Below are 23,323 nucleotides of genomic sequence, written 5' to 3'. Positions count from 1 at the left end.
TATATTGTATATTAATATTATTAAACCATGTTCCATAATTCACAATTTATATAATATTAGTTTTAGATTTTAAAAAATTTTAAATGCTTGAATTTCTAAAATGCATTTTTATTTTTGTTATATATAATATATATAATTCTAATTATAAAATAAAATTATCCAAATGTCTCTCAAAACTCTCGGATGTATTCCAGATATGATTCTTTATGCTACAAGAAACAACTGTTTCAACTAAACTGCATCCAACAAGTATGTTACAGAATATTAAAATTAACGAAAAGGTATTTTGTCGTTCCCAGGCAGCTCGCACCTCACTCGTTTGTACTTTTAATCATTGATCTTTTTCAATACATAATCTCTCGACGTTTGCGCTTATGATCTCGTTTACCCTTGTACCTCACGACGCGATGACAACGTCCAAACTAACTATAAATCTTCGGAAAGAACCTGAATTTTCGATTCTCTATCCGTATTATATATTTCATAAGTGAATATCGCTCTAAGTCAATTTCCACTTAAGGATTTAAAATAACGTCAATATCGTGTGTATTCTAAGTCATTTTCTATTTAAGAAGTTAAAATAATTTTGTTAACACTTATCGTGTAAATACAAACTCATTTTTTATTTAAGAACTTAGAATAATTTCAATAAAACTGATCATGCAGGTTCTAAGACATATATTCTTATAAGAATTTATAATAATTCAGACTTGACACAAAGCTAATTTTCTAACAAGGAACATAACCGAGTGTCTCGCACCGATTTTAATGATGGATATGTTAAGATATAGATAAAAAGTGACACATATTTCTTTATACGTCACTCGTTAAGGGGGTGAAAGAGCCCTTTGAAGAAAATCGGTATTTTTCTCTCGAAAGAAATTGGTTGTCGCAATTATAAGAAATAAAAAAAATGTTTTATATAAAAGTTGAATGGTTCGAAGAATACATAATAACAAATATAAAAAAATTATTTTTTATTTTTTTTTTCAAAAAAAATAGAATTTTCAGAATTCAATCACAGCCCTGTAGTAAAGGAGTTAATTATGAACTGATAAAAAAAAACAAATTATTAGATATGTTTTTATGTATCTACTAAACAACAAAGTTAATAAAATTAAAAAATTTAAAATTAGACTGATTCACTTTATATAAATTTTGTTTGACATCATATTAGTATATACTATGCAGCTATCGCATCCGATACTATTTTTCCTTCTTTAAGATATTAAACAAAATGTAAGAAAATCTCTGAAATATCTATCAATATTGTAATTGAAGATTTTACAGTATTATTGTCTGTTCTTACGAAGAAATGGTTTACTTTATGCTGTACAGCAATTGTATGTTTCAAATCGCATTACAAACAAAATATGAAAAAGAAAATTAAGAACAAAACACTTTTAAGTATTCAACTATACAATTTATAGAGAAGATCGTGCAAACTTTACATTCATTTTTCAAGAAGGATTTGTTTTTGGCAGACTTTATGTAAATTAAGCTATAAATATATAAACTGTGAATTGTAATTTTTTTAATTATCTACGTACATTACGTTTTTATCAATATTAATACAATATGTTTAATTTCCGATAAATATGAGAGTACCAGTTTAGGCCACTATATTAGCAGTTTTCCTTTATTAATTAATAATTTAACATATTTTTAAAGCAGAAATATTTTGTTTATTTAAAAATTCACATAACTATGTGCTCCTATATCATGATAGAAATACACAAAAATTATCTTCCCTCTTCCATTTTTTCTTCATAAAGATTTCCTGCATGGATTCTCAATATTTTATGCGTACCAATATCTACACTATCTAAATAGGATGATGTGTTACATATCAATCTTTTATTATATTTATTACGGAATCAGGCAATACAACAAATGGCAGGAACTGATGAGTAGATTGAAAGAACTCGGTCAGAGGATCAGGAAAGAAATATCCATAAATGTCTGGTTTATAAAAATTAGACCGCTAAATATAAAGCGCTAGCAGTTTTCATGATATTCACTTTCTTTTCTTTCATGCTGATTATTTGAGTTCTGTATGATTACCTTATCTTATATCCAGTAAACAAAATTTTTATAATGGATATTCTGCTACATATTAGGGCAGATGTTGATCAACAGCTTTGTTTTTAACGTTATCGTCTATGTGTTATACTGCAGATTTTAAACATTAAGTAAATTTAATGGCCAGTTGGATAAGTTATCCAATGTGCAAGATCCAAGATTAGAAGCGTCAGAGAATTTCATACCGATGAGTTTTTGCGAATAATACACACTCCGATAATGTAGATTTATATGGCTCGATATATAATTTAATATCATTTATGAAAAAATTGCAATGATACTGCAGTCAAATTGTAAATTTTATTGTGCAGGTATTTGTGACGTTACTAACATGGTAAACGATATTTACGGTCTTCATCTTCTCTTCTGCTCAGCAAATTTCTTCGTCTCATCTGTAACTAGACTATTCAACTTTTACGTTAAACTTTTTATCATGAACAATAACGCATTACTACTGATACTCGCAGTCATTCTAATTGTATATGCCATGCAATTCTTCCTCATTTGGTGGATTTGCACGCTCACGCGTGAAGAATCCAATAGGAACGGGAGAATCATATACAAAATTATACTGAATTGCAAACCCGTGAATTTTGATGAGCACGAGGCGAGTAATCAATTGAGTTTAGAAGAGCGAACTTTACTAGAAGTTTCAAACAGCGAGTAAAATTCTAATTGTAGCAATAGTCACAACCCGTAGGTCGTGGAAAAATTTTTGCGCAGAAATCTGGATCGAGTGTGTGTCACAACAGAGATCAATGATTTTTCGATTTAACTGCATCAGTGTCGAATAGTATTTACCTACAATTTCTTTGCAATAAACAATATGCTTTGTTTGGTTGTGTGAGTATATAATTTACTTACTGCATTTTCAATTTCCGTAGAAGCTCTTTTCGAATTGCAATGTAAAAATACGAGTTATCAGAAAAATTATATAAGGTGAAATTGTTTTTTCAGTTCGTCGGGGTGATCGTCTCTTATCTCGTAATCTTCATTCAATTTTACAAACAACCTAAAGGTTATAACAAGCCACTATAAAAAAACATGATCTCAAGATTTGAGACCGCAGGCTTTTACTTCTTTTTGTATTATAGAACCAATTGTAAACATTTCTTATTTTATAAAAATTTTTACTTTTATATTGTATAATAATATTATTTTATTATGTCTCGTGTTCTTATATCCTACTGGTAAAAATAAATTAAAAGATTAATAGAAGAGAAGAAGGTAATGTGGCATCTATTTCCATTTTATTGAATAACTTTGCTTATAATTAATATTTTCTATTGAAACTTGAACGATTACATTCGTCAAAGTGTTGTTTGACAGATTCTAGACTCAAAGTAATGAAATATTTATTATTTAATACGTGTTTTATAAAAATCTAATGCACTGCATAATCAGTGGAAGAAAAAAAATGGTTATAATGGCTATTCATAAAAATAATTTAAAATAATTAGTTTAGTTTAGAAGCAACAATACTTTGTTACAAAATTATATATTTTTAATTTTTCATTGTTTAGAATTTTTCTGATTTTAAATTTTTCTACGTTCAGAAACTTTAGAAATACCATTAGAAATTTTATTAGAAACATCATTATCTCTGTTTAACATTAAACAATAAGTAATATAATAATAGACGATCAGATTAACGAGCCAAATTAAATAAACAATATAATTCAAAATTTTGATTTTTACAATAAAATAGTAAACAATTATGTAGGAACGTTTCGGCTTTACTCAGCCTTCATTAGCCTATAAGAGAAAGAGAGAGAGAGAGAGAGAAAGATTCAAATTATAATACAATTAAAAGTCATTTTTACATTAAAATTTTTTTTCCCCTTTGTTTCAAACAATAAGCATAAAATGATCTTTAATATTTCTGAACAGCGCCCTTTACAATGATAATCGAGTTATCGAAGAAATATTTCGATATAAAAATTTTGCTTCAAAAATCATATTAACAAAATTCCATGTTATTACTTTAACTTTGTATAACTCGAAATGTGTACAGCCAAATAGAAAGTTAAATATCAAAAAAATATTCGAACGTATATACGTTCGTGTGATAATATACACTCAAATTTAAGAATAATGAGGAAATATGTGTAATTGCTTAAAAGTGTAAAAGTTGAAAAAGTTTAGAAGTGCTCAAAAGTAAAAATGCCTTATAACAATTGTCAACTATTATGTATTGGCATATTAGCATCACTATAAAACGGCGGGCTACTATATAAAATATATATACCATTATAAAGAGAATAACTCATATTGTAGAACATATCCAAAATATATATTATTATTGGTTAGTAAGTCAAATTGTCAATATTACATGGTTCATTACAAATTATACTGTCTCGTGAAAAATATTTTCATTATTAGAAGATTCCAGTCCATCTAAAAGCATTATTTTTGTTAGCCAGGAAATCTTCCAAGAACGATAAGTATGAATTATTTATATACGATTATACAATTTAAAGTAAATTTTTCCATGCTTTGACAATTGAAATTATTTCTCACGTTGATCCATATTATTATGTTTTAGTTTAGCAAACAAAGATATAGATATTGACAATACAATCTTAACCCAAGTGGTATGTACTTAAAACAATATAATAATGTCTTAAAATTGTAATTTAACATTCAATCTTGATGAGTTGTATTTTTCAAATAAATGTATAAAATCTTTAAATTGCACCAATCATATAGAAAATACATTGCTTTTTTAAATAATTGATGTACTACATTTAATAAATAAAATCCAAATGTGGTATCTATTTTTATTCTATCTAAGAGTCTTCCCTTCCTATACCAATTTCTAATGTTTTTTTTTTTTTTTAAACAAAACAAGTAGTGATACAATCTCAACCCAAGTGGCTAGGATTGTAACTGACAATGAGTTTATTATTGAAATAATAAGTACGGCATAACCGTTTGAAAGCAATTATTAGTACTCAATAATCTTTTAAGTGAATTTCATAAACATTTATAAGATTCCTTCTAAACCGCGCGCCGCATAATTGCCGAACTTCAAACACAGCTCAACAGAAGAATCCAAATGCAATATCACAAAATTAAATTACTAATCAATTTAATTGTTTATTAGATGCTTGTACGCATGTCTACTATTACCCCTAATCACGAAAAACTGTAAAGAAATTATTGCGAAAAATCTTACCTCGCCCAGGGTAATAAAAATTTCTTAATTCGATAAAATTTTTTGTACTGTTTCGTCTTTAATACTTTGAAATTACGTTATATTCCATTGAAACTTTTTTTAAATTAAACACATTCACTTAGGATAGAAAAGAAACAGTTTTCAATGAAAATACAAAAATCGTACCACTTAGGTATTTTGTAGAAACAAAAGATTTAAAGCGAGCACGCATACGCACGCACGTACACACGCACACTTGGCGCCTCTTTTTCTTAAAAAGGTAATTTTGTAATATAATACAAAAAATTTTTTATCTGGTATACTAAAGGCTACGTGAGTAGAAAACATTAAAAATACGGAAATGTATATAATTATATATCAATTTACAAGATAAAAAATTTTATTTTATTATCATGCTAATTTACATCCATAACTTTGTTTATTCACACAAAGCTAATGTGACCTAAGTTAACCTGGTCTTAAAATAAACATTGTATCAAAACAAAGATATCATATACTATCACATGTTTTGAGAGTTTCCTCAGATGCGTTAGGAAGGAGCCCGTCTATCGGAGACGATTAAATTAAACATTTGTTGAGCGGTTAACAATAAACTTCTTTATTCAAATTACACTGTCTTTTAGATATTATAATACCGACGCGTACCTTAACCCGAGTCTCCCGCGTCTGCCGTTGACTCTCTACTTATTGGAGAGCCGGCCGATCTGGCCTTGCCGACTCGGCAGATCTGTTGTCTACTCAAGAAGATTGCCTGTTTAGCGTTCCCGGTATCGGTTACCGTGCAATGGTGTCGGCATTACCGATACCGGTAGCGTAATAAAAGAAATTGTATCTTATAATTAGTTGTTTCGTCAACGGTGGCCTTCGCCACTCGCGACATACACATCCAGCTGATAATGATTACATATTCTCATTAATCATGCGTACTGTACGTCAGTTTCTCACGAGCATTAAAGAGTCGTGGACGAATCAATTTTTATCGTTGACGTACAAAAACGGAAAAATGGAAAACGACGATGCAAATCATATTGCGCTCATATTAACGATCAAAAATGGAAAGTTCGACGATGCAAGTAAAATTTTGGAGTGCGATGACGAAAATAAATACGTAGGTCCGTTAGGTGTCCTTCAAGTGACAGCTCTTCAGATGGCTGCGTGGCAAGGAAACATAGATCTGTTGAATCAACTCTGCGAGAGAGGCGCCGATATAAACAGCAAAGATAAAATTGGTAGGTGCGCACTTTATTATGCGGCGTACAACGGTAATACTGAAGTGATCAAGTGGCTTCTTGAACATGGAGCACATATCGACATCAAAATGTACTCATGTACTGAAGATATTGGGTCTGATGAGTACCGAATCAGATATAACCCGTATGCTTATCATCTCCGGCTAACAAATTCCAGTCTCGTAGGAAGGCAGGTTCGTACCTCGAACATAACGCCTGAATTTCTACTAAAGAGTAGAAAGCCTGAGTAAAAGAAATAGAAATTACGCTCCATTTTTAAATGCTTTGTTTTAGTTACCAGTACCTACGTGCTGGGGAAGAACGCCCTTGCATCAGGCGGTGGAAAATAATCACGCAGACGTTGTGCGCGTTTTAGTGGAAGGCGGAGCGGATGTGAATGTTAAAGATGAGAACCAGATTACACCGTTGTTCTTAGCAGGAATATCGGTGAATCGCGACAATCTCAATGAGATGATTAAGTTCCTTGAGATCGTTGGGATTCTAGTCGCCGCGAAGGCGTCCGTTAACGCTTTTCCAAATTCGAGTATTATTACAGTCAATTACTTGAACGTTACAAAATATTATAGAATCACGTTATGTCATCATCGATCTATACCTGACCACAAATCCGTCATTGTCAAAGGAAACTCATACAATTAGATATATTATTAACGTGCGTGCGCGAGTGTCTGTGTATCATTGTAAAATAACACAAATATAATCACGCTCAACTTTGCTAGGTATCACTGGTCTGCACGTTAGGGTAATGCTGCGCAGTGCAGCAGCAACGAAGATATTATTGTTAAATGGTGTATGGCCATTAAAGAACTCCGGAAGTATGCTCCTTCATATTGCCGCGAGAATAGGCAATATTGAAACACTAACAATTTTACTTGAAGCAATGTCACCCGAGTTTGATATTGATATACCTGATGAGGCAAGCTATATTAGATCTTGCAGTTTACGGATAATTTTTTATTGAGACAAAATTATATAAGACAGAGTTGTATATTACGTACTTTATCCTCTTAGGAGAATCATACGGCTCTTCATATAGCAGTTTATCAAGGTCATCGCGAGTGCGCACATACTTTGATCAGTCGTGGAGCTAATTTAGCTGCAGTAACGAATACTCGAGCTACCGCCGTGGATGCTATATTTGATTATATTTGGCAACCATTAGACTTCTTAACAGATGTCTTAAATTCTTGCGTAACAACAGGCAAATATTATCGTATAAAGAAAAAATACATTTATGTACGGATCACTTTACGTTTTCCGTTAGATTCTCTTACGTGCAGATATAGATACTACTTTCTTTTTCTACCATGTTCTCTTTACTGAATTCTAATGAATGGGATCTTTGTTAAAGATCAAGATCGACTTCAGTATATTGGTTCCAGAAGATCAGACGCAAATGGCAGTAGTCACAGCTATTATTGCCGCAGCTTCGAATATAAAGCAACTGGCAATATTACAGCATCCAGTTGTAGAGACCTTTCTCGGATTAAAGTGGGAGAGATTAAGAATATTTTTCTTTGTTCTTATATTCATACACTTGTCTTTTGTTATTTTTCTCTCAAACTATGCTTTAATGATTGCACAAAATGATACAGATCACGTGGTGACTCAAACAATCGTAGCATTGTGGTCTTGCATATTTTTGCTTTACAATACGATTCAAGTTATATCAAAACCAAAGTAAATACGCATCCAAATAATAAAACCTTGCATTTATCGATTAATTGTTAATCGATGCTTGACATATATGACTAAACATTTCAGGAATTATTTGAGACAATTAGAACCATGGTTGTCATTCATATGCGCCATATTATCCTTGATAACATCGATAGCGGGAAAGTTCGTAAAGTGTTCAAAGGAAGAAATCGAGTCTCGAGTGCATTGCATGGACTGGGTGCTACATTCCATCAGCATCGCAATCTTGTTGAGTTGGATGCAAATGATGTTGTTAATTAGCCGAGTTCTAATGTGGGGAGATTATGCGCTCATGTTTTACACAGTGTTGAAGAACATTTTAAAGGTTAACCAGAATAATTAACCTATTGTTTTTTCTTAGAGCAAATTATTATGATTCATACATTTACTAAAAATCTAATTACAAAACATAAAGTTAGCATTTGTCAATTTTTCATCACAAATCCGTTTTTTTTTTCTTAATCCTTGAACACACCGATCCTGTAAAATACGGAAACATTTTTGGGTCTAGGAGACTTTTTCACCTTTGAGAATCAATACTTTTTTTACAATTCTTTTCTTTTTAACAAAAGTTTGGAATCTCAGAAATGTGACTACATAATCGGCATTGCCAAAAAAAAATTTATTGTAAAGTTATAAAAAAACCATTAAGCAAAAATAAGAAATTGTTCAAAAATCTATTTTTTCTTTAAAAAATCATATCTCCGCAACCAAAAACTTTTAAGGACTTTACAATACGACGTTTTAAAACTAAAGAGTTATACTTCAAAAAAAAGTTTGTCATTGTCATTTCTATTAAAAAATATACTTACGTAACAAGGCAAATATGAGATATGTTTAATTAACTCAAGGTGTCAAAAATTCCAAATTGATGTTTTTTATAATACATTTCGGACTCTGCGCAGAAGTCCTTTTTTCCACGGAAATATAATATTTTAACTTTAGACAAAGTAACATACGCGAACATACCACTTTGAACGTGTTTTGTCCAGTTTTTTTACATAAGATAATTCACAAAAGAGTTTCACTCACACACAATAGCAGTCCCACAGACCTTAACGAAACTTTGCTGGCGTGCCGTTCAAATTCTAGTTGACTAAAAAAGTTGATCAACCATAACAATCGAAAGAGGAGATTTGAAACTTTTCTTATGTCCTGGTGCAAACCTCTTGTCTCATTCCGTCTTCACACAGCTTTCGAAACTTCATATCAAGTCTCTCAGACTCACTTATGTGTTAAAGCCCTTGTGCTCTTTATATAATACATAAAAGAAAATTCTTGACGCATGAGAGTAGTTGTAACTCGAACATAATGTTTATCTTTGTGAGCAGTTATTAATTTCAAGATTTATCGTTTAGACCGATAATTTTCATGTTTTATGTGACGAATTCTTTAACCATAACTAAGATTATAAATAATTATAAATAATTATAAATAATTATTAAGGAAATAAATTCAGACTTAAAAAATCACGTCAATGATATCACATGAGAATTTATCTCACACACCATCTTGTGATTAGAGGAGAAGGTAATATGGTATACGAAGTGTAGGCAGATTCGTGCAATAATATACTCAAAATTAAGAATAATGAGGAAGTATGTGTATTAAAAGTTAAAAGTGTACCTTGAAAAAATTTATAAGTGCTTAATGCCTCATAACAATTGTCAGTTATTATGTGTTGGCACATTAACATCACTAAAAAACGGCGAGTTACTAAACGAATAACTCCATAAGCAATTGTTAGAATATGTCACCTAATGACAACGAAAATAAGAGTATCCATATTGTCGACAGTATCAACAATACTCTCTTCTCCTCTATAAGTAACTTTTACACATTTAGAGCTTTTTACTATTTTTTTAGGTTCTCTTAGCATTTGGCTCCTTGATTATTGGATTCGCATTAAGCTTTGCCGTTTTGTTTCACGGAAACGATAGATTTCAAAATTTCTCGAGATCTATCATAAAAACTGTGGTAATGATGATGGGCGAGTATGAGTACGAGGAACTGTTTGACACTAAGAACGGTGAGGGTACTTTTCTACCAGTCACCAGCAGAATCGTGTTCATCGTCTTCGTCATGTTCGCCAGTATCATTCTGATTAATCTCATGATCGGTCTAGTGGTCAATGACATTCAAGGTCTTGAAAAAGAGGTACGGTATACGAATATCTACTAATAGACCCGCAAAATCTCACTATTTACTACCGTCTTATGTTTCAATATTGTCGCATTAGGGCCACACACGTCGATTAATGAAACAAGCACAATTTGTCGCACATATAGAAAGAGTGATGTCACACCGAATCTTTCGCAGCAATTGGCTACATCATCGCTTTAGAAAACTACTGTCCTCGAGATGCAATATTACAAAAGACATATTTTTATATCAGGAAAGACATTTGTATGATTGGAAGATTCCAGGTCATGTAAAAGAAGCATTATTTCTGTTAGCCAAGAAATCTTTGGACAAGAACGTCAAGAACGATAAGTATGAATTATATACGATTGTACAATTTAAAGTATATTTTTCCATGCTTTGAAAATTGAAATTATGTCTAACGTTGATCCGTATTATTATGTTTTAGTTTAGCAGACGAAAACATAGGAATTGAAGAAACAATCTTATAACCTAAGTAGTATGTACTTTAAAAAACATATAATAATATTAAATCTTAGTGAGTTCGATTTTTTGTCAAATAAATGTATAAAATCTTTAAATTGTATCAATTATATACTGAATACATTGCTTTTTGAAATAACTGATATACTACATTTAATAAATAATATTCAAGTGTAGTATCTATATATTTCTATTCAAAAGTTTTCCCTTTTTATTCCAATCATTAATTTTTTTTTAAACAAAACAAGTGGTGATACAATCTTAACCCAAATGGCTAGAATTGTAACTCAGTTTACTATTAAAATAAAAAATACGGCATTACCGTTCCAAAGCATTTGTTAGTACTCAATAATCTATTAAGTAAATTTTATAAACATTTACAAAATTTTTACTAAAATGCGCATAATTGCCGGACTTAAAACACAGCTCAAGAGAAGAATCCAAATGTAATATCACGAAATTAAATCACTAATAAGTGAATATATAATTTAATTACTTCATTACAATTTCCCTAGAAGAAATGTTCTTTTCAAATTTAAATAATACGAGTTATCAAAACAATTAAATAAAGTGAACTTGTTTTTCAGTTTGTCGTGGTGATTGTCACTTATCTAATTATTATCCTACAATTATATTCACCATCAGTTTGATAGTTTTTAAATACTAAAAATGTATTTAAAGCGTTTAAAAATGTGTTGTAATCCAATTTTTATATAGAGAGCATTATTGTACCATAGAGGTGAGGTGGCGATACATGACGCAAAACCAATTGCGGCTGAATTATGTTTGCATTGCGGCTCGTGCCCGATACAATATAACTCAGTGATATACATTGATTTAATTACCAATTAAAGAAATTTACAATAGCGTCAATTCGCGGAATAGATTTTACATTTGGATATACGTATCTTGTGTTTTCAATCTTGTAGATGTTACATCGCTCTTGTCTAATATCCCAATTGTGATCACGATGTAACAGATGTAACTTTTTCAAAAAGAATTTCTAATAACAAGAGTAAAAATATTCTTGATGAAATTAATTTAGTTGCAGCTTTATGAACTACTACTTATTGACACAATAATAGTATGAAGTTTACAATTCGTTTCATCCTGTATCGAATTAAATAAGATTGATTTAATGTCTTGAAACTAAAGTAATTTATATAAACTTTATTGTATATATTCTTACATTTAGAATAAAACTTTGCTCAATGTTATAAAGTACGATAATTAATTACTACGCAATTCTGGACACCACCGATGCCTGGACCATGCGGACAAGCGTTTGTAAGAAAGATTTGGTAAAACTCTAAATAAGGGCAGCAGCCTTTGACGACTTTGATCTTGATATATGTTATCAAGGAGAGAGTACTAAATAACTTTTTCTTATAAATTAATTGGCGCTCTCATATAGTTTTCGAGATATACTTGGTGAAAGAAAAAACAGTTTTTTTTAATTATTTAAAAAAGTATTCATTTTACAAAAAATGTGTCAAACAAAAAATTAAGCTTGTAATGAGCTTTATAAGAAAGGTCATGTACATATTTTACCTAACTTCAATACTTTAGTCGTAACAGTAGAAAAACTGTTTTAAAATAATTTTTTTTAAATTTTCAGTAGTTTTGTGTGATAAATAGATGCTTGGGCGGCAAAGCCCCTTTCCCGCACCCCCTCAACTATTTTTTCTAACCTAACCCCCTATTTTTTCTAACCTAACATAACCTAACCTAACTCCGTCTCAGTCAATCCACTAATGACGGGATGGGCCATCAGGCTCAAACTATGAGTTATGTATATGTGTTTCTTTCACCAAGTATATCTCGAAAACTGTACGAGAGCACCAATTAATTTATAAGAAAAAGTTGTTCAGTATTCTTGCCTCTATAACATATATCAAGATCAAGATCGTCAGAAGCTGCTCCCCTTATCTAGAGTTTTACCCGTCTATTTATTTGTTTTTTTTTTTTTTTTTGTAAGCAACGAGAGCACAGGTGAAAATTTGACCTGGCGTCCCGAGTTTTTATACAGGGAATCCTCTGTTGGGAATATCGTGGCGCGCCAGTACTGAAAAACTAGATGGGCGCTGCCTAGTATTTTGTCTAGGCGCTAGGCAGAATTGTGCGGGGGTGCCAAGATGAGAAAACCGGCCGGGGACTAGCTAGAGCCCGACCAATGAGGCAGGATTATAATAGCCATATTTTAATATAACAAATATTATTAAATAATATATAAGTAAAATGTAGTTATTCAACAATTCGTAGTTATTAGACACTCAAGCTGTAATCGTGGCTTGTATCGGACTATCAACCCTGTTGCGCACAGTTATTGCAAAAAATTAATAAAGTTGTGGCCCACAGCTGCAGTGAAAATACTATTAAAATGTATCTAGATACAGATATATAAATTTATGTATATATTTTTATTCTGTTTATAGATCTGATGTTAGATGCTCTAAAGCATTTCTTCATTACCAATGGGCGAGTACCGCGAGTAAATTCTAATCTCGCATGCGCAACAATGTTATATTATCGTGAAGATGACACATATATGTATGTTTTTACATAATTAAAGCATTATTTGTATAAACGTAAATGAAATTATTGTTTTTTTACTTATTTTCACAAATGCGTTATAGCATCTGATGACTTTTCTGTTATTTGACCCGTCACACAAGAAGTCTCCCTTAAATAAAGATACAACTAGAAAATAATAATATGATACAATAATTAAGTACAAAATAATCAAAATATTTATTATCTAATATTAATTTATTATTGCAAATAATTAATGTAAAATAAATGTTTAATAAACATTTCTTAAAATTATTTTTAAAAAATAATTAATATAAAATAAATATTAAATTAATGCTGAATTAATGATGAAAATATATATTCCTTTAAAACATTTCAAATAAATAATATAAAATGAACATCTAATTAATATAAAAAATATTATTTTTACAATAAAACTATATTGTTACATACTTTAAATTAACTTATTTAGAAATGTTTCCTACTCATTAATTTTTAATTTTGGACTCAACAAAAAATTAAAAAAACTTACAAAGCTTGTAACGCTGGTAGTTTCTCGGTATCGGTTACGGGATTTAGGTTCAGGATCGGTTGCTCGGATGTGCTCGCCGGATGTCCGGGTTCGTGTCAAATGATAACGCCGTAGTTTGGTAGTAAAAACGAAATAGTTTAAATATATTTTGCTATGGTTTAGTACAAAAGAATCATAAGGTTCCGATATCGTTATCGGATAATACTGAACTCCATGATTAGTATTACGGCACTGGAGTGCTTAATTGCGCGGTCGTCGGCCCGCGTGAAACTAAGAGCACGGTCACAATGTATTCGAGGCGTACTTAATATCTAGACATTTAGAAGAAACGGATTTTAGCAACTCTGGAAACAGACGGATACGTGTCATGCGCTATGCGCTCGGAGGTAGCAATCGGGGTTGCTCGGTTAAACAATCATCGGTTCCACGGACAAGAAAACATAATTCGAGGCGTCACTTAATACTAAAGAATGGACTCGGATAATTATAGTAACAGGCGGACAGACATTATGCGCCAGGCGCTCGGAAGTAACGGTCGGAGTTGCCGTGAAGCGGCTAACTTAACTTACGGTTAAACGGGCCGTGATTGGCCCGCGCAACGGTCGGTCGCGATCGCGGAATCGGCAGTGTGCGGTGCAGCGGACAGTTCCGCGATACGCGAGAGCGGTCGACGGTGGAGACCTAAGCGGTCTCTCCCTGCGGAGTGTTGTCACCCCGTAGAGAACGGCGTCGAGCATTCCCGACGACGGTGCTGGTCTCGAGAATCCCCGAGAATGGAATTGCGGGACGGACGGTTCCGATTGGCCGAGAATACCCAGCCGCGGAAACGACGAGTATTCCCGTCGCGGACGGAGGATGGGATCGGCCGAGTATTTCCAGCCGTTAGGACCGACGAGTATGCCCGTCGCGAGGAAGTTAGAACGAGAATGCCCGTTCCCGAGGAGGTGCTTGAGAATGCCCAAGCTAAGGAGCGGAGTAGGTTCGAGATCGGTGGCTCGGAGCGATCTGATTTCGGCTGCCCGCTGCCGGCTTATATAGCGGTCCGCGCGGTCGCAAGTACCAATCAGCGCGCGCGGTAGGGCCGGCCGGAGTAGGAGCGTTTGCCGAACGCGGCGCGCGGCACGCATGGTAGCGCGTGATCACGGCAAGCTTAGCTGAGCGCGTGCACGTACTCGGTCTTACGCGTTGCGTTCGGTGTTTGGACCGGAGTGGTAGCACGGCGGAGAGACGTAACGTTACAAGCTATAAATCATATAGGGATTTACGTTATTTTATTTATTTATTTAAATTATTTTAATAAAATTATTTTAAACTGATTAACCATGTAGTTTCTAACAAAATAAAAGTTTAAGTTAGAACTTGGTGCATGACATCTTATGACAAATGGCACGAAAGACTGATGTATCATGTTACGTTACTTTTTAAGGTGCCTCGAGGTAAAAATTGTATGACTAATTAGAATGAACATTACTATATGTTTTTGCAAAAAATTTTGAATAAAAGTGGAATGGTTTGAAGAATACTTTACAACAATAATTTAAAAAAAGTTTTTTAATTATTTTTTGTAGGAGGTATAAAAAATAATTATAAAAAGTTTTTTAAAATTATTGTTGAAAAGTACTCTTCGAGCCATTCAACTTTTATTCAAAACATTTTCTTCTATCTTTTATACTTTCGACAATATTCGCTTGAAAAAAAACTGATTTTCTCCAAAGTTGTGTTTCACCCCCTAAAATTAAAATTGAGCACAAACAAAAAATATTTTTGTGTTACAAATAAACTCTTTTATTTGTACATAAAGTTTTAGATTTTTGTAAATTTTCAGGTTACTTAGTGTTCTTCATTAGCTATCGGAAATTTCGTAATACTATTCATAAACAATCTTTCTTCATTACCTCAACATAAGAATGATATCAATAACAGATTAAGTTTTTAGTAAAAACCATGAACAAGTTTATTCATAAAAATCCAGGAATTGTTTTTATAAAAGTAGATAAGGTAATATCACTGTGGCCTTCAACAACCAAGTCTACAAGAAAAAATATTGCAGATGTTACAAGACCGAAACACTTATGTAAATGTTAAAAAAGATCCAATCAATACTATGACAAGGAATGCCCGTGAATTATTAACGAGATAAAAGAATCGGAATTACATCACACCGTCAACGTACAAAAAGATCTACTGCAGGGATTGCAATCTCCCAAGAGCTTATGGTCTTCTTAAAGTTCGTAAGTCAGGTTGCCCATTTTAAATAATAATATCTTCCATTTACAGTCCTATGTATGCTCTGCCTGCACATGATTATATCTGAAAATATTGCAATGGCTTAAAGTAAAATAGATAATAACTAAATAATTAAAAAATTAAGAGAGAAACATTTACCAGCTGATTATGCTTTAATCTCACTGGATGTCATTTCACTATTTACAAATATTCCAGTTGAGCTGGCACTGAAAAGTCTTTCCAACAGGTAAAAATATATAGAGAATGAATGCAACATCCTAAAAATTGAATTTTTACAAGCCGTAGAATTAGTGTTAAACTCTACGTTCCTTATTTTCGATAATAAATTTTACAAACAAAAATTTGGCACCGTGATGGAATTTCCACTCCCCCTCACAATAGCTCATTTAGTGATGCAAGATACGGAAACCAGAGCTTTAAAAAAGATTAGAGTCTTTTTACCTTTTTACGTTTTTATTTTATAGATACATTGACGATATTGTGACGGTGGTTCTAAAGAATTTGATTGATTTTACGTTGTTCACATTTAATTCCTTCCACTCTACATTACAATTTATTATTTTATTATAGAAATAAGGGAGAGGGATAAGATCAATTTTTTAGGTGCTACCATCATTAAGAAACAACGGTTTGGAATTTGTTGGGTATCACCCTACCATTTCAGACAGATACCTTAACTTTTTATCCGTACATTCGTTATCATAAAAAAGAGAAACAATTATGGTAATAGTTGATAGGGCATTTACACTTTCAAATCCAAAATTCCATAAAAAGAACATTGAGTTTTGTTATACATATTTGTAAGATGTGATAAGAAAACCGAAACAATTGAACTACTGTTAGCCTTAACACTTTTTATTCGGTGATAACACAATAAGTAAAGAATCGAAGTAATCGGAGCTGAGAATGTATTAATTGAGCGTCCGCTCGCCACGCGCACCTGTCTCGGTCTCTCGGCGCGAAAAACGGTAATTCGGCAAAAGCCCGGCTTTGAGTTGGCAGAGAAAAAGCCTATTAGGGTGGTTAGATTCCTTTTGTTCAGGGAAAGTAAGTCCCATGTTCTTTACGGCCAGTATGTTATGAATTTTTTGGCCTGGGCCAGTCCAGTCGTGCCTCCAGTATGAGAATTTTAGTCCGTCCTTTCAGTTTATTATATGCCTTTTGATGTAGTTGGCAGAGACCCCGCACCAGGGTTCCGGCACTGTCGGGAGTGACCGTGCTGCTATCTTTGCGAGCTCATTTGCCTCCATATTACCTTTAATGCCTTTAACTTTAATTAATAATATTATATATCCTTTTCATAATCAAATAAAGTTTTTAAAACAGTTTCTTTACATTCTTTAATTTTAAAACACAAATATCAAAATAATTCCGGGCTTGTTTCGAATTTCCCTGGGCTCGGGGCTATTCAAAACATTTCGCAATGTTTGACATTTTTATATGTAGTTCAAAACAAAAACAATTTCGTGTTTTATCCATACGATGTCATAAAGGGTGAAGTTCTATTTTTTAAAGTCGCACCTACTTTTTCTTTATACAAACACATGTCTCAGCTAGGAGACACAAAAGAAAAAAAAGAATTTTAAAGCACCGGTCTCACTTATATTATATCTATATTATTCTCCTACTGTGCTCTTATTATTTAACACAATTTGAATTTTTTTCGGGATATCTCTGGTTTTTTAATGTAAGACAAACTTTTATATTTTAAAAAATGTCATATTTAAATACATTAATTTTAACATTTTTCATGTGAACGATATTTAAATACTAGCTTAAAAAAAAATCACAATTTGTATTTTTTTTTATTTTTATTAAATTTATTTTATATTAATCTGTCTGACGTACATGTATTGTTGCTCAATAACAAGCACGAAAAAATAGTAACTTCTTTAGAACAGAAATTTAAAGAATTTATTTTATGTACAATGTATTAGTAAGTATACAGTGTAAAATAATATAAATATTAAATTATAGCAATATAAAAATTCTAATATTTTAATAACATTTTAATATCGTAATGCAATACATCTCTCCGCTTACGGAGAGATAATTTAACTTTCTAATTTTTTAAATTTGATCACTATCTTCTATTGTTTATATTTACATGGTCTATGCTTGAATAACTACTTACTACTTTATTAATTAAGTATTAAAATGTATTAAATTAAAATCGATTAAGTATTAAAATACATTTTACTTTAATTAAATGAATTTAATTTGCTAATGTCGTGCTAAACTTATAAATGGCATGTAATTTAATGTTGCACAAGTAGAACGTTCTTTGTTGTGCATGAAGTATCAGGGAAAATTCACGAAGTGACCGCTTTTCAGAGTGTTTTGCTACCAGACAATATCTACTATTTTTTCTATAAAATAATTTGTATATCAAGGATTTATAATATGTAATCAGCAGGAATACTCTCGTTTGCAAAATAATAAGAGTTGACTAAAAAGATAATAAGAAGCAAAAATGGAGAAGAAAGTCCATGGACAAGTGAAAGACAACTCAATAGAGCGCATTTTACGTCCAATAACGTACACCTCCTGGCTCCTGGGTGTCGGTGCAGCACATCCGCGAAAGTGTCCCAAAGCTATAACGATAATCATACGTATAATTTACATGGCTATGTGTTCCTATGTCATGATGAACAAAACAAAACGTTTGTTTAAAATCTTAAAATCTTCTTCAAGCAATAATCAGGTCAAAATAATCACCTTGAATCTCTTATACATAATAATGTCTTACATACAAATCTATTATTGTATTTATCACGGAATCAGCCAATACAACAAGTGGTCAGAAATGATGGATAAATTGAAAGAACTCGATCAGAACATCAGGAAGGAAATATCCATGAATGATCAATCTATTAAAATTGTTGAAACGCTAGCAATTTTGATGACGTTTACTTGCCCTCTTTTGGGGGCGATTATTAAAATTCTGCAATATGATAGATATATCATATATCAATTTATTGAGAAGTTTATAACACAAATGATAATTGAATACTTCATATTTGCTCAGTCGTTGATCTACAACTTCGTCTTCGACGTTGTCGTTTATGTGTTATATTGCCGATTTCAAACAGTAAATAAATTGATTGGCCAATTGGATAAGTTATCCGATATGCAATGGATTGCGTTCAAGATTAGAAGCGTCAGAGAATTTCATGCCGGTGAGTTTTTGCAAATAATATACACTCCGATAATGTAGATTTATATGGCTCGATATATAATATAATTTAATATGATCTACAAACTATTTGCGATGATATTACAGTCGAAATATAAATTCTGTTGTGCAGGAATTTGTGATGTTGCTAACATGGTAAACGATATTTATGGTTTTTATCTGCTCTCCTGCTTAGCAAATTGCTTCTTCACAGCTATGAGTGGACTAATAATTTTTTACTTGGCCATAAACGATAACGACGTATTACTGCTGATATATGCAGTCATCCCAATTGTATTATCCATGCAATTCTTTCTGATTTGTTGGATTTGCACACTCGCGTGTGAAGAATCCAATAGGACCGGGAGAATCATACACAAAATTATATTGAATTGCAAACCTGTAAATCTTCATAAGCACGAGGCGAGCAATCAATCGAGTCTAGAAGTGCGATTTTCACAGGAAGATTTAAACGGCGAGCAAAATTCTCATTGTGGCAGCAGTCATAATACGTATGTTGTGGAAAATTTTTTGCGCAGAAATTTGGACCAAGAATGTGTCACAAAAGAGGTCAATGATTTTTCGATTCAACTGCAGCAAATGCGAGTAGCATTTACGGCGTACAATTTCTTCGAAATAAACAATTCTTCGTACGGTTGGGTGAGGATAGAATTTAATTATTTCATTACAATTTCCATAGAAGAAAAGCTCCTTTCAAATTGCCTTGTAAATAATACGAGTAATTAGAACGTTTAAATAAAATAAACTTGTTTTCAGTTTGTTGGGGTGATTGTCACTTATATAATTACCATATTAAAATTATATTAAGAATCAATTTTTCAAGAATACTACAAAAATATTTGAAGCGTTTAAAAATGTATTGAAATCCACTATGTGGACAGCATTATTGTAAATGTGAGGTGAAAATATATGACGCGCAACTAACAAATTGCGGCTGAATTAAGTTTGCATAGCGGCTCGTTCCCGATACAATATAACTCACTGATTTACATTGATTTAATTAGCAATCAAAACTTCATGAAAACAGCATTAATACTGGAAAATAATGTACATATAGATATACGCGTCTCGTGCTTTCAATCTCATACACAGCGCAGTCGATTATCCCACTCGCTAGCTTGATGTAAAACCTCACAGAAATAATTTTTAATAACAAGAGTAAAAATATTCTTGACGCATTTAACGTAGTTGCAACTTTATGCAGTATTGAAATTTTAACTATGGCCGCCTCAGTGAGAATATTCCAGGGCTATGTTCATACTACACACTTATATCTGAGATTGTAGTGTGAACATAGACAGGAAATACTGAGGCGGCCACAGTTAAAATTCCAATAAAAATAACGCATTGTCTACAAGTCTTTTTCTCCTGTATCGAATTAAATAAAATTGATTTAATGTCTTGTAACTAGAGTAATTTATATAAATTTTATTGTATATTCTTGCACACATTTAAAATAAAAATTTGTTCGTAATTATAACGTACAATGATTAATAGCAATTAGAGACATCACCGATAAGGGACCATGCGGACAAGCATTCATAAAAAAGATTCTCACCGCGTTATTCGTTATTTATAGGACTTTAATCTGGTTTCATCTGGTTTACGAGTTTCATTGTATGTTTGTATTAATAAAGTTTTTTTTTGTAAGCAATGAGAGAGAGTTCCTTCATTGTGAGTGCGCGAGAGCCGCGAATGAATTCTAATTCCGCGAGCGTAACAATATATTATCGAAAAAATGAAACAAATGTCAGTCCGTGACATTTTGTAAGTCCGAGTCTGTGACTCTCGGATTCACGGTCTCTAACTTTAATTCGTAACTCGTGGTCGTAAAAATCGACTTTGGGTCTCGCGAAATGTGCAACGCACCCCCCCGCCCTATTTGACCGGACCAGCCGTCTTCCGCTGGAGTACGCACCAAATTCTAGATCTGCGGGGCCGAGGGTCACACATTGTCTGCGCCAACATCATTGTACCACCAACACCAACACTACCACCACCAAGTAGTAAGTTCCGAATTACCGTTTATTATTTTATTTGTTTTCTGATCACCTTTTCTCTCTCTTTCAAACGACTTTGTTATAAACATATATATACTTTATAATTTCATTTTTCTTCCCTTCTCAGTTCTCTCTCTCTCCCTCTCTTTCTCTTTCTCTCTCTCTCTTTCTCTCTCTCTCTCTCTCTCTCTCTCTCTCTCTCTCTCCCTCTCTTTCTCTTTCTCTCTCTCTCTCTCTCTCTCCTTTTTTTTCTGGATTCACTCAAACTCTGTTCGAGTTAATCCTAAAGAATCTTTAATATTGATCCTTTCTCTGGATTTACTCGAATTCTGTTCGTGTTAATCTGAAAGAATCTTTAATTTCACCCCTTTTTCTGGATTCACTCAAATTCTGTTCGTGTTAATCCGAAAGAACCTTTAATTTTAATACTTTCTGTGGATTCACTCAAACTCTATTTGTGTTAATCCGAAAGAATCTTTTTCACCCCTCCCTTCTGTTAATTAAAAATCGATTACTAACAAATAATCACGGAAGTTAATATCTCGTCTCTTCCCGCTATATCAAATTAATTATAATCTGGACAACCGCCCTTTAACATGCCTCATAATTATACATACACATACTTATATACATTTTGTAACAATTGTTTAATGTATAAATTATAATTATTTGAGTAATGTTGTAATAATCGAATAATATTATTTAATAATAGAGAGAAATATTTTGACCGTTGCTGTATTAATACAAATTGAACAAGAATGTCTTCTACGGTCGCAGTTAGGTCTTCGTGCTTGTATTGTCTGTGTAATTTTATATATTTTATATTTAAATAGCAATAACTTATCAAACAAAACGGTGCATATTTGACCTAAATTGGATCATTCTAACTATGCTAAATAAAGCCTTCAATTTAATGCAAAAATAATGGATTTCTTTTTACTACACCTAATATTTAGTACTGTTACCTTAGTATATTTGTATTTTATAGTCTCTCCTATTGTGTCCTGTTTATAAAGCAAAATTTGAATTTTCTACAGCCAAAAATACTTTTAATTTTGTAAATATGTATGATAAACTTTTATATTCAAAACACGTTATAATCTAATATATTAATTTTAACACTTTTTATAGAATAATATTGAAATATTAACTAATTGTAAAAAAATTACAATTTTTATTCTTTTTCTTTATCATTGCATTTATTTTCTGTTAATGTATCACGTATGTATTGATACTCAAAAAAAAGTACGAAAAGATAATGATTTTATCAAGAAGAGAAAATTTATTTTATTGATGTACAATATAATAATAAGTGTAAGGTATAAAATTATGTAAATATTTAAATTATAGCAATACAAAATTATAATATTTTAATAATATTGTAATGCAATACATCTATTCATTTACAAAAAATAATTGTACTTTATAATTTTTAAATTCAATCACTATCCTTTATTGTTTATGTCTGCACATCCTATACCCGATGAGAACAGGTAAGTGGATTCCACGATCTATTCACATGCATTATGTAAAATTCGTGGATAAGACTTCATCGACTTGATATCCACATGAATACTACGTAGACACTTCCACGTAAATTTTAATACATTTCATCCACATAGAATTACTGATGAAATTTGACGGAGATTAAGATAGGTGACAGCAATGTGGATTTCATGAGAATAAATTCACATTGACTTATCGCGTACAATTCACGTAGAATTATTGGTTAAATTTAAAGAAGAGAAATATAAAAGGGAGCAACATAGAACTCACATGAGTAATTTCTTCATTTTGATTTTGAAGACCAAGATTTTTTTCTTCAATACAGTACTGTTGAGAAACATAATGTTATAGCTCCGTTAGCTACTCCTATCATCTTGCATATCCGCTCAGCAATGATCACGCTACAAGCTCTCGTTGCACCGGAAATGCAAGATTGCGGAATTTGCAACCGTGTGAGCAGACTAAGCAACACACGGT

The 23,323-nt window shown here is 32.0% G+C and overlaps 1 protein-coding gene across 1 annotated transcript; it reads left to right on the top strand.

The window, feature by feature from the left end:
• The first annotated feature begins 6,208 nt into the window (after positions 1-6,208).
• LOC105206306 (transient receptor potential channel pyrexia-like) lies at positions 6,209-10,972 on the top strand. Its single transcript, XM_039448881.1, has 9 exons — positions 6,209-6,683; positions 6,784-7,033; positions 7,230-7,426; positions 7,522-7,746; positions 7,862-8,190; positions 8,275-8,533; positions 10,075-10,365; positions 10,448-10,701; positions 10,799-10,972. Exons 1-9 carry the CDS (start codon positions 6,264-6,266, stop codon positions 10,839-10,841), a joined length of 2,268 nt encoding a protein of 755 aa, XP_039304815.1. The 5' UTR covers positions 6,209-6,263; the 3' UTR covers positions 10,842-10,972.
• The last annotated feature ends 12,351 nt before the right edge of the window (positions 10,973-23,323 follow it).

This window comes from Solenopsis invicta, chromosome 5 (assembly GCF_016802725.1).
Source record: "Solenopsis invicta isolate M01_SB chromosome 5, UNIL_Sinv_3.0, whole genome shotgun sequence".
In the NCBI taxonomy this organism is placed as follows: Eukaryota; Metazoa; Arthropoda; class Insecta; order Hymenoptera; family Formicidae; genus Solenopsis; species Solenopsis invicta.
The sequence above is the reverse complement of the archived record's forward strand: the minus strand, read 5'-3'. Positions and strand labels throughout refer to the sequence as shown.

Excerpts from the sequence above, each read along its gene's own strand:
- LOC105206306 (XM_039448881.1), top strand. The coding sequence starts at position 6,264 with ATGGAAAACGACGATGCAAATCATATTGCGCTCATATTAACGATCAAA. Across the intron at positions 7,034-7,229 it reads TAACGCTTTTCCAAATTCGA|GTATCACTGGTCTGCACGTT; the intron begins GTATTATTACAG and ends CAACTTTGCTAG. Across the intron at positions 8,191-8,274 it reads CAAGTTATATCAAAACCAAA|GAATTATTTGAGACAATTAG; the intron begins GTAAATACGCAT and ends TAAACATTTCAG.